Consider the following 12,006-nt stretch of genomic DNA (forward strand, 5'->3'; position numbering starts at 1 on the left):
GCTTGTTTATGTGAGTGAAATGCGGAGGATGCCTCACACGTGCTTTAGTTGCTCAAGTCGTTTTTAAACACTCCAGGTATCCTGGAAAGATGAATCTTGCCAGACTGTTGGTTTAGGAAAGAAAGACCAAAATATGTTTTCTTGTATTAAAAAAGCGAGAGCAGCATTAAAACTGAATGGGGTTTGGTCCTCTTGTGTAGAAATGTATGTGTAATTTATCTGTGTAGCGCCATCTATGTACACGGAACTGTACTACATTGAAAATGGCCGCGATTATGATAGAAAATAAGGGAAATTATTATGACAGAAACAAGAGGAACTGTGAATTTCCTGCCCAGGAGGGTGCCTTGGAAAAGTATACAGCAAATGATTATTACAGCTTTATTAACAAATGCAGACATTATTCAGTGCCACAGATAAAGTTTGTAACATACTGTATGTGTTCATTCTTTTTTTCTCTAGTGAAAGTTGTAAACTTGATTAGCTCTATAGCTGAATATAGTCAGTCATTCATTAAATAACTATTATTAATAATTTATCTTATTGTCTTATTTAATCCCGGGCAAAATTTTCGGCAGGCGAAAAAAACGCAGTTTACGCCCCTTTGGGCAAATACAATTCGCCTATTCCTATACCAGTGCTGAGTTTTTGACTGTGCCAAAAATCCAGCGTTGGCAAAAACCACATGTATCGGCAAAATTGTTGTGAATTCACAGGTTTTTTTTTTCGAATTTGCAGCAGTTTTTGCTGCTTTTTTTTCGCCCATGCCATTCCTCCCCCCAAAAAAGTGAAAAGTCATGGGCAAAAATGCTGGAAAGCTGAATCTCTGCCTTTTTTTCTGAGATTGAATACCCCCCCCATGTCTCAAATATAAAATAAGTTAATGTAGTGGCATTTAACATTTTAAACATTTACATTTTACATTTCTGATAAAGTATTAGATGACATAAGAAATAGCATTATTGTATGTGGATGTGGGACAAGTACTGGGAACATATCGCACACATAATCCTAAAAGGTTTAACTACTGTACCACATAAAGCCATTGGCTGTCTTCGATAGTGTGCAGGCAAAGCTTTGTGTTATGTGCATGCTACCATGTCGGATAATACATGTAACATACTTGTCTGTCTCTCATCTGCAGGTTTATCTATTGATTTCATTGACAAAAAACTGTACTGGATCAACTCTGGGGCTGGCACCATTAATAGATGTAACCTCAATGGGAAAGGACTGGAGGTTCTTCTTACTATGAAGTCTTATCTGGGAAAAGCAACAGCGTTGGCCATTATGGGTAAGGGATTGTTAGACCATGGTAAAATATTGAGACTGTATCCTAATATTGCACAGAAGGCTTTGGGCATGGATGAAATGATTGCTTCTGGGAGGGCACTTTGTGCACTTGGTTTGCCCTGGTAATATTTCCTCTTGCAGTTGGAGTGTGCATGATTATTTGTGGTACAGACGTTGCACAGTGAACATTGAAGTTCCCAGAAGGGGCTAGATTTGTGGTTATTTGTGGCTCTAAGGTGTTTCCGTGTTGTGGTCATAGCCTTGTGTAACGTAATGCAGAACATGGGCAAGTTTTAAATACTGAAGGACCCACATCAATTATTTTCTTACTGTATTTTCCAAATAGGGTATATTGTGAGAATGTGACTGCTCTCCAGTACCTATGTACAGCTTTAAAAATAAAAATGATTTACAGTGTTCCCCATAGTGTATGAAAGAGAAAATGTTGCAGAATTAATTACAAAGTCATACATTATCAGTAACTGGAGTACTGTAGCTCTTTATTATGTTATCTGGTCTGGTGAATAAGAATGGGTGATTCAATTGTACAGATAGCTAGGAATCTCCTTTTAATGCACTGAAAGTTCAAAAGTCGGCTAATTATAAACAACATTAATAAATCTATGTTTCCATTTGAAGGTGAAGGTCCAGTGCTTGGAGATCTCAAACTGATTTTGTGTTTTGCTTTATCGCTTCTGTTTAGACGACGTGCATATTCATCCGGTTTCCCTTATTACCTCTTTGAGTGGCAATGTTGCGGTGAGAGATGTGCAAAATATCTGTGAAAAATGCCAGGACCGAAGAATGTGAATCACTTTAGTTATTGCCGGCAAATGATCTTATGTCCATTCATTGAAGTTTTGTTAAACGTTTGCGCCAAAAAGGAATAATTGGCGTGATTGCATCTTTCACAGCAACATTGGCACTCAGAGGGTTAAGGCACCGGGTACTCCGTGTCTGACTTTGATTTAGAAAGCTGTTCTTGCTTTCCTCAGGTGACAAGCTATGGTGGGCAGACCACGCTTACGATAAAATGGGGACTTGTAATAAGAAGGATGGATCAGAGCCGCGGGTCTTGCGGCAGAACACCAACCAAGTCATGCACATGAAGGTTTATGATGAAGAGATACAGACAGGTAAACCAGCATACTCTAGTACTGATTACTTTAGCGGATGTCTTTATGCATTTCATTTTTGGCAATGCGCAAACTGTCTGATGGCCGCTCCAAAACCAATGTGTTTCAGAGCTGACCAGACCCCATACATTTCACTCTGAGATAAACCACACTATCGAAAACCTGTCACTCATCCATTACACCATTTAGAGTACATAAGTCCATTGTGCAATTTAGAATGCTGACCCACACCATGTTTGTAACGCAGCATGTGGCTGTGACGTGTGAGCGTCACTGGCATGTGGAGTCAATTTTGAATATGCGAACAGAGTTGAGAGGTGGTTAACTTCTAGCTCCGCTCTAAATTGACATTTGCAAATAAAGCAACGGAGCTGTATATTCCTGGCATGGCAAGATTATGCATTTACCCTTCCTCCTGGCATCATAATATGGTATGTCCAGGTGCAAATTATTACCATTTAGCTGCATTTGCTCCTAATTCTGCAAAAGCTCAATAATTCCACAGAAAACTTTGTAAATTCATAGGATGGCTTTCACATATGTTGTTTACGCAATAACTCTTTGAGCTACTTTTTAAGAGCTCTGTTGGGTGCCCGTTAGTGTCTTCCCGCAAGAAAAAAATGTAATATGGCCCTATATCAGAGATTGCTAACCTTGACACTCCAGCTGTTGTTGAACTACACATCCCAGCATGCCCTGCATCAGTTTTAGCATGGCCAAATAGTAAAACTGTATATGTTCGAAGTAGAGATGAGCGGGTTTGGATTTACTCAGATCTCAAAGCGGGATCTTTTTGGCTGTCCAAAACACGTGACACCCAATATCCAATCAGAAAAATCTGAAATTGTGATAATTTGATGAAATGAACTGATTTAAAACTGAAACCACTTGTCTCTAGTTTTAAGTACTTAAAGCTTTTGGTAGGTTTTGTTAATATAATGTGATACATGTATTTTGGTACTTGTTTCCTAGCACGGCGCCCATCGCATCGTATACCATAAGCCTTACAATGGTATGCGACGCAATGGCACCTGATGTTATACAATTTAAAATCGTATACCACTGTATATGGCATACAATGCGATGGTATACGATTTTAAATTGTATTAGCACCCTAATGGGTGCTTTCAATGTTAAATGCCCCCCCTATAAGATTATTAATTGTATAAGCACCGTAATGGGTGCTTAAAATGTTAAAAGCACCCCCACGCCACCCCCACTATCAACGCCAACCCGAAGCGTGGCGAGCGGCGGCGGTACGCCTCCTCCGACCTTTTCATACCCCCACTATCCAAGTCGGCGTGGAGTTGACTTTAGATAGTGTGGAGAGCGCAGCGAGCCCCGCGTAATACATGTAAAGTAATACGCGTCCCCTTGCGGGGCTCGCTGTGCTCGCCACACTGTATAAAATCAACTCCACGCCGACATGGATACTGGGGGTAGGAAAAGGTCTGAGGACGCGTACTGCCACCCCTCGCAGGCTTGCTACACTTCGGGTTGGCGTTCATAGTGGGGGTGACATGGGGGCCATTTAACATTTAAAACACCCATTAGGGTGCTTATACAATTTAAAATCGCAACGCATGCGGCTATATGGCATGCGATGCGATACAATGCATAAGATGCCATACAATTGAAAATTGTGGGTGCCGTGCAAGGAAACCAGTACCTGTTTTTATTCCTGATCTTTCCCTGAATGGTCTTTGTTTTCCCAGCCTTTCTAATATTGATTAGATAATGCTACCCTACGTTTATAATAATGTATTTCTTATTTTGCTACAAAAGCACGTGTTAAACAGTTAGAACTATATCCATGTCTGGCATTCAAGTGTTTCTTGCTCTGAATGGTAATATACCTAGATAGTGGTATATTTTTGTAGCTATTTTCATAGTTAAGGGTATGATGCGATTATCTACACCCAGAGAGAGTGTGACTTATCCCTTTGACGGTTAATTATTCTTTTATTTTAGGTACAAACAACTGTTCAGTAAACAATGGAGACTGTTCTCAGTTATGTCTTCCAACTTCTCCTACAACAAGATCGTGTATGTGCACTGCTGGGTATAGCCTCAAGAGTGGGCAGCAAACTTGTGAGGGTGAGTACAGTGTTCATGCGGTCATTAATTGTATTACACCTTTAATTGAGGGATGTTTTATATAAGAACGTATTATGTCTGGGCTGTACTGGCTAAATTCCATAATGCTATCAAACGATGTTGTCAGAAAAAGTTTAATTGCACATCTGCGGCCAGATTCTCTAAGCTTTAAAAGTGATAAAATAGAGAGTGATAAACAGCCAGCCAATTAGCTCCTGCCTAACATTTTTCAAACACAGTCTGTGACATGGCAGGCAGGAGCTGATTGGCTGGCTGTTTATCACTCTCTATTTGATCACTTTTGAAGCTTAGAGAATCTGGCCCCTAGTCTGCCAATACAGCCTCTTGCACTGATCTGGCTGAAGAGGTGGCCCAGTATTGGATGCGGGCATGTGAGCTGCAGGAGACCAGCTACACTAGGGCACCCTCTTTGGCTATCTGCTCTGCTGCTTCGCGGTCCCCCAGCCAATGATGATAAATGCTCAAATACATGATATGTCTGACATATAGAACCCAATCTGCTATTGCAGGAGTTGGCTCCTTCTTGCTGTATTCTGTACATGAAGGCATACGTGGCATTCCTTTGGATCCAATGGATAAATCGGATGCTTTGGTTCCGGTTTCTGGCACGTCCTTGGCAGTTGGCATGGACTTCCACGCAGGTAAGACCACTCCTTTTCCTTTCCTTTATAATTCCCTGTCGTACAGTGTGGGTCTTTTCCACACCTTATCCAAAAACCGCTGACTGTTTTCCCGCTGTGACTTGCCTGGAAATATCCCTGCTATAGCTTGTAGCCATACATCTTGAATACATACGTTATTATAGCATTGATCTGGTCACTCTATAAAAATACTTTTTTTTTTTTTTTTAATAACTAATGGTTACATGCATATTCACATTCGCAAAAGGTCATGGTAGAAACAAGTCTCCGGTGTATTCATCATTTTCTGTACAGATGTTACATCTTTGCTGCAGTCACGCCAAGCAGCCCCTATTGGTACGTCAGGTCGTGTGAGAATCTTCTAGCATCTGGCATTTTTTTGCATCTTAGGCTCCCTGTGTTTATATGTGCACCAGGGTCTCTGTGTGTGTGTGCGCGCCCTGGTCTCTGTGTGTGTGTGTGTGTGTGTGTGCGCGCCCTGGTCTCCCTGTGTGTTTGTGTGTGCACCCCCGTGTCCCTGCTTGTGTGCCCTGGTCTGTGTGCGTGTGTGCCCTGGTCTCCCTGTGTGTGTGTGTGCCCTGGTCTCCCTGCGCGTGTGTGTGCCCTGGTCTCCCTGTGTGTGTCCTGGTCTCCCTGTGTGTGTATGTGCCCTGGTCTCCGTGTGTGTGTGTGCTGTGGTTTCCTGTGTGGGTTCCAGTCTCCCTGTACATCAAGACTAAGATGCTTTTTTTGTCAAAAAGAGATACCATGCAAGGCATCTCACTTTACATGGCGTACTGAGGTTAGATGTTGGATGACACATCTATAGATTTTTTATCTGTAGGGTAAATGTTTGTTAGCAACTGCAGTCAGTAAAGGCATACATGTGTGATCGCAAATTGGTCAATGCAATGTTTATTTTCAGAGAATGACACAATCTATTGGGTGGATATGGGGCTCAGCACCATCAGTCGAGCTAAGAGAGACCAGACCTGGCGAGAGGATGTGGTTACAAATGGCATTGGCAGAGTTGAGGGCATTGCTGTAGACTGGATAGCGGGTAAGAATACTCTCCAGACAAATCATTAAGTGTGTCATTGAGTTGCGAAATCATCAACCATTTATACAATGATTTCTTGAAAGCTTGTGTATAGTGTATTACTCTGCGCTAGGCAACTTGAGAACTTGATTTCCTAGTGATAAGCATCCAGAGGCAAACTGTATTTGTTGGGTCATAATAAACATTTATGAAATCTGTATAACTGTTGGTTAAGCTGAAGAATATAATTCAATAACACCCATTCGTCCAAGGATATTCTCTACAGGGCCATGGATTGGTTATAGGGATGAAAAAAAAATGTGCGCAGGGTATGGAATGAGCAACTTTCCAATCAATAGGAAGCTATGAGCAGCATATGGCAATTTCAGTATTTAGTGAGGACATGGTGGCAAATCTTTTTTTTTTTTGCCATCACTATCAGTATATCCTTAATTACAAAAATAATGTACAGTAAAATGTACATGTAAAAAAAAAAACATCCCGGTTTTTATAGGTTTTTTTTGGAATACTTGTCAGAAACCCTGACGTTATTCCTGTGTGATCTTCACCATTTGGGAGATACTTGACTCATCCTGTCATTGTCTATCCCCCAATCTGCTGATCCTTGTCACAATGCTTGTTGTAAACATTTTGGTTTGAAAGATGGTGATTAAATGAAACTGCAAAAGGGTTGACACAAAGCCCACTGTAATGTAAGTTCTTGAATCTGAATACTTACAATCCCCAGTGCACCCACTGTCATTTATTTCACAGGCAATATCTACTGGACAGATCAAGGCTTTGATGTCATTGAGGTGGCTCGTCTAAATGGATCCTTCCGCTATGTGGTGATCTCTAAAGGTCTGGACAAGCCACGAGCTATCACTGTTCATCCTGAGAAAGGGTAAAGAGCACTTTTTTGGCATTGCACTGTTTTAGGCTCTCTATAACCATTTGTCTCCCTCAGATGTTATAAACCCATTTTATGCGGTGTATTTTTTGTGCAGGTATCTATTTTGGACCGAGTGGGGTCAGTTCCCTCGTATTGAAAGGTCTTACCTAGATGGCAGTGGGAGGATTGTCCTAGTAGATGTCAGTATCAGTTGGCCCAATGGAGTCTCCATAGATTATGAGGTATGATTGTTAATCCTACCTGAGCCGATAGCTGCATCATTTATAAATCAGGTTGCATTGTTACCGCAGGGTCATTCCTGACCGCTAGCTAAACCTTTTCCAGTGTCTTATTGCTAAGTGTGTATGGACTGGATTGTATGTATTATATGAAAGTAGATATAGTTACCATGTTAGGTTTTTATTATTGACATTGCAATAAGGGGGAATTATACTTAAAAATTGAAAACTAAAGCAAGCGTATTGTCCCCAGAGAGAGACCATCTATTGTAACTATTCTGTCATATGAAACTGTTAGTGGTCAATCTAGGATTTTTTTTAGGGAAGGCTACTGACCACCGATAGATTGACCACTATTGAACGACTTGGACAAAAGGTCGACATGCTTTTTTTTAAGCAAAGAATTTCGAGCTGACGTGTGCGGACAGGCGGTATATTATACCCTACCATCCACTATGGTGTGGAGGGAGAATATAATTGTGTGCAGCAAGGCAACGAGCCCAAAGCATGGCCAGCAGACGGCGGTACACTTAGATGGTGTGTGTGTCCATGTTGACCTTTTCCATCGCGACCTTTGGACCCTGTCGACCTTTGGACTGTCAACTTGGGGACATTGTAGATCTAAAATACCATAACCTATTAAAGATGGCCACCACCGATAGGGTCCTCCCTGGCGTTTTCTTATATAGTTTTATACTAGCAAGAGGGCTGGGTTTACCAAGACGGTAAAGGCAAACCTAGCCTTCCTACCTCACCAGATTAGAAGTTGCCCAACTGCATTTACAAAGAGGGGGGATTTACCCAGACTGATAGACCCTCTCAGCACGATCTCTTGTGTCATCATGACTGGGTGGGCAGCGCGACCTAGTCTGAGAGCGGCTGTCAGCACAGCTCTGACAGCCGCATCCTGCCCCTCCGCCGCTCACAGCCTATCAGTGGTGGCACAAGGGCGCAGCGTAATGTTTCTAAAAGGGGCAGGGCACAAGAATGATAAGAAAAGAGGGCAAGGCGCGGCACCCCGCAAAATATAACTGTTGCATGGCATTTATTTGTTCACTAGTTAAAAGACCATCAAGACGACTTCTGCAATGTACTTTCACTTTGAGCTGTGACTGTTTTTAGCCCCAAAACTCTCCACCTTACTTACCGACTTTTAAAGTTGCCTCTCCAGGAGAAGCCTGGAGAGGAGACCCAATGTTGCACATCATGGGGTGGCTGGCAGGGTTCATGTCATTTTAGTCTCGTCCCCTTTCTTTGAATTTATGGGTGCGTGGGCTTTGGGGAGACTAGCCCACCTTCCCAGGGAGCCAGGGGGGAACTGATTTTTGGCAGCTTTCAAGCCATTTGCAGTAGGGTAGGCAAGTATGCGCTCCACCCCACCCCCAGGCCCTCTCTTTTCCTACCTCCAATCTTCACAGCGCACTCTCTACATATCTAGCTTGTGTGAAACATTGTCCCTGCCAAAAAGACTACTAACTATATGTAATACTCAGCATGATGTAGATACAAGTGTAAGCGGTGGCAGTACAGTACCTCACTAGATCAGTCATCCTATTCTGCATTGCAGGTCATGAGTAAAGTAGATTGATCTATACTAATAGTTTATCCGGACATCAAAATATTGTATCAATTTTTGGAGCAAGGTAAATTGAAAATGGTGTACATTATTTGCACGCAAAACCAATGTGGGAAGATATGCCATACTGTGCCACATAAGCTCTGCCCACGCTCAGTGTGCATGTTAGTGTGGTGTGCCATTGTTGCACAGTAAGTGAACAGTGCTCCAGTGGTAGCATACAGTACCACCGTTGATCACCTGATAGTAGATGGTATATCTGGTCACAGATGATCCAGCAGGTCACATATTCTGATCAAACGCATTGCAGTATGAGGGCTGTACAGCTGGTGTAGATGGTGCACTGCATCAACACATTATTAATTCTTGTTCGAGGAAGTAATGGAGTCTCCCTCTCTTCAGCATTCTAAATATTTCCTAATGTGTAATAAACATTGAGCCCTTCTCTTCCTTTACACTGCTCGTCCTGCAGGAAGGTAAGCTGTACTGGTGTGATGCTCGAACTGATAAGATTGAGAGGATTGACCTTGAGACGGGGAAGAACAGAGAGGTGGTGTTGTCCAACAACAATATGGACATGTTCTCAGTGTCTGTGTTTGAAGATTACATCTACTGGAGTGATAGGTGAGAGCTCGCGCTTATACCCTGAATATTTTTTCTTTACCGGACCTGTAATGTTTATATCTCTGCAGATGTATATTTGCTTTCTAAAGATTGTCCCCAATAATACATTTTAGGGGGGTGTTCAATCTGTGCCGCTATTTACTCCAGCTAAAATAGCAGCACTCGACTATTTCATGCTGTTGGCAATGGCAGCATGGAATAGGCGAGTACTGCTTTTTCCGCCGGAGTAAATAGCGGCATTCGCCTATTCCATGCTGTCGTTTCCAACAGCATTGAAGGCTCTCCTATTCTGCTGGTTTTTTTTTTTTTAAGTCAAATCTGAATTTTGGGAAACTGCTGCTAATTGTCAGATTCATGGCCCATATTGACAATTTAGCGGCCATTTACCCTGTTTGAAAACAGTGACACAGACCTGAGCGTTTCCCTAGCCAGCCATGTTCACACTCCACACTGGTGCAGTGCTGGTGTTTGCTGATGTCATTTCCAAGAGTTGGAAACTCCTTGATCTCCCTTGAGCGCGTGGCGGGCAAACTGCCAGTCACTTGTCCATCCGGTAGTGTGCCAGGAGTTTTCTTATGTCACAGCTTTTACCAGAGAGATGGTTGGAGAGAGATAACAACCTCCTCATATGAAGCGGGACTATACAGGGGTGTTGGCACAGTGACAGCTGTCACAGGCACGGTTTGAATTTGAGCCAATCCCCACTGCTGCTCACCTGGGATCTTTCTGTGCAAAGCCCTCCTTGGTACATGTGAAGGATTCCGGATTGAGCCATTTCCAATGAAAAAAATCCCTGTGTCTACAAAAAGTTGTCAGGTGGATAAGGGCTGTGATTCGCCCTTTTTACATTGTGGTAAGAAAACGTGTTCCTTACATTGTAAAGTTCTGTTATAGTTTTGAGTGACATGTTGTGTACAACCACTATGTTAGCGATGACATAGTAGACACTAATGGATTCAGAAGTGTACAACCATTGTAGCCTCAAGTTTTCCCAATTACTGTAGGTGTTTCATCTATGGTAAAGTGATGTGGGGTATGTTTAGAAAAATGTCTAGCAGGTTGGGAGCGCAGAGCTTGAGTCTAAACTCCCACTGCTCTGAACAAGACTTTATTTTCCCAGGTACTGGTGTCCCCAATGGATTTAGGAACAAAGGCTTTAGCATAAAAAGTACATTTGCTTAGTATCAAGGAACTACAGAACAAGGGAACTACATACAAGGTTGACAGAGAAGGGGCAGGCATGATACAGAGGATGGATGGGAATCTTCTCATAAGATCTTATACTTTAAACCATTATTATTTAAGTTGATTACTTTTTTCTTTCATGCCAATGATGGTCACTGGGAACCATGGGTGTGGGTAGAGCTTCAGTGAACACGCACCAAGGAGTCAATCTTCTTGAGGTGCAGGCCATGCCTCTTTTCTCCATAGTCGCCTCCCAGGCTCTAGTGTCTTCTTGGTACTTTAGGGCACATGTTAAACAATGGAGGGCTTTGTTAAACCTGCCCTAGCTTTTTCTTCTTTACTATTTTGTTTTGGTTTTGCAGCTCGCTTTGGCTCAATAGCCTTTGCTGGGCAGCCCTGATGGACTGGGGCTGGCGTGATGGCTTTTACGGCCAGTCCAGCCAGCTGCCTCTGCAGCATATGGGGGAGCAGTGTCCAATCTGTCCTAAGGTAAGCCCCTCTCTATTGGGGCCGGGTGGGGGCGCCTCCTGATGGTCCTGTCAGCAGCGCACTGTTATATCAATGTGGCCGCTGGACCACCAGGAAGTTTTTTTGTCAACGGGGACCCCATTAAGCAACGGGTCCCTGTGATCTCCAGACAGGGGTGGAGCTTTGCAATTTAGACTTTTGTTCAGGGGGTATTACACATCCAACCCCCTTTACTCCTACTGTGCACCTTTTGCTGGTGCTCAGATGTCTCCAGGAACCTACATATGCGCCACTAGATCCAGTGAATCTCTGGTTGCTCACTTCAAAGTCTGTTTTCTTACTGGCAATTGCCTCTTCACACACAGTCTTATGTGTCTCCTTACCTTTTTTTTTTCTTTGGGACGTTGCGGTTCTCCATACTCGTAGCAATTATCTGTCGAAGGTCATTCCATGTGAATCAAGAGATAGTGGTTCGTGATTTTCACCCTTCACTATCTGAGGAATTGGCGGACCTTTCTTCACTTGATGTGGTTAGAGCTTTGTAAGCCGAATTCTTTATTCCTTTTGTTTAAAGAAAACAATCGTTGCTGGCCGGGATCTAAACAGAAGTTGGCTTGCTGGATACACCTTACTATCAGACAATCATATATGTTGGATCATCAACCTGTTCCAGTTTCAGTGCGAGCCCACTCGACTTGCTCCGTTGGATACTCGTGAGAGGCTTTCCAGGGGGCTTCGGCAGAGCAGTCTCATAGTCCTCTGTGCATACCTTCATTTGTTTTTATAGTTTTGACATGTTTGCTTCAGATGATTCTG

The 12,006-nt window shown here is 42.8% G+C and overlaps 1 protein-coding gene across 2 annotated transcripts in view; it reads left to right on the plus strand.

The window, feature by feature from the left end:
• Nucleotides 1–12,006, plus strand: part of LRP1 (LDL receptor related protein 1) — a 254,553-nt gene that overhangs the window by 179,163 nt on the left and 63,384 nt on the right. For both annotated transcript variants that reach the window (XM_083169349.1, XM_083169350.1), the window contains exons 32-39: nt 1,145–1,294; nt 2,289–2,429; nt 4,401–4,526; nt 5,057–5,188; nt 6,093–6,227; nt 6,981–7,110; nt 7,214–7,340; nt 9,386–9,537. In XM_083169349.1, the coding sequence (XP_083025475.1) occupies nt 1,145–1,294; nt 2,289–2,429; nt 4,401–4,526; nt 5,057–5,188; nt 6,093–6,227; nt 6,981–7,110; nt 7,214–7,340; nt 9,386–9,537 (1,093 nt within the window). The remainder of the gene's footprint in view (nt 1–1,144; nt 1,295–2,288; nt 2,430–4,400; nt 4,527–5,056; nt 5,189–6,092; nt 6,228–6,980; nt 7,111–7,213; nt 7,341–9,385; nt 9,538–12,006) is intronic.

The sequence above is a fragment of the Crinia signifera genome, chromosome 2, assembly GCF_055691185.1.
Source record: "Crinia signifera chromosome 2, ASM5569118v1, whole genome shotgun sequence".
In the NCBI taxonomy this organism is placed as follows: domain Eukaryota; kingdom Metazoa; phylum Chordata; class Amphibia; order Anura; family Myobatrachidae; genus Crinia; species Crinia signifera.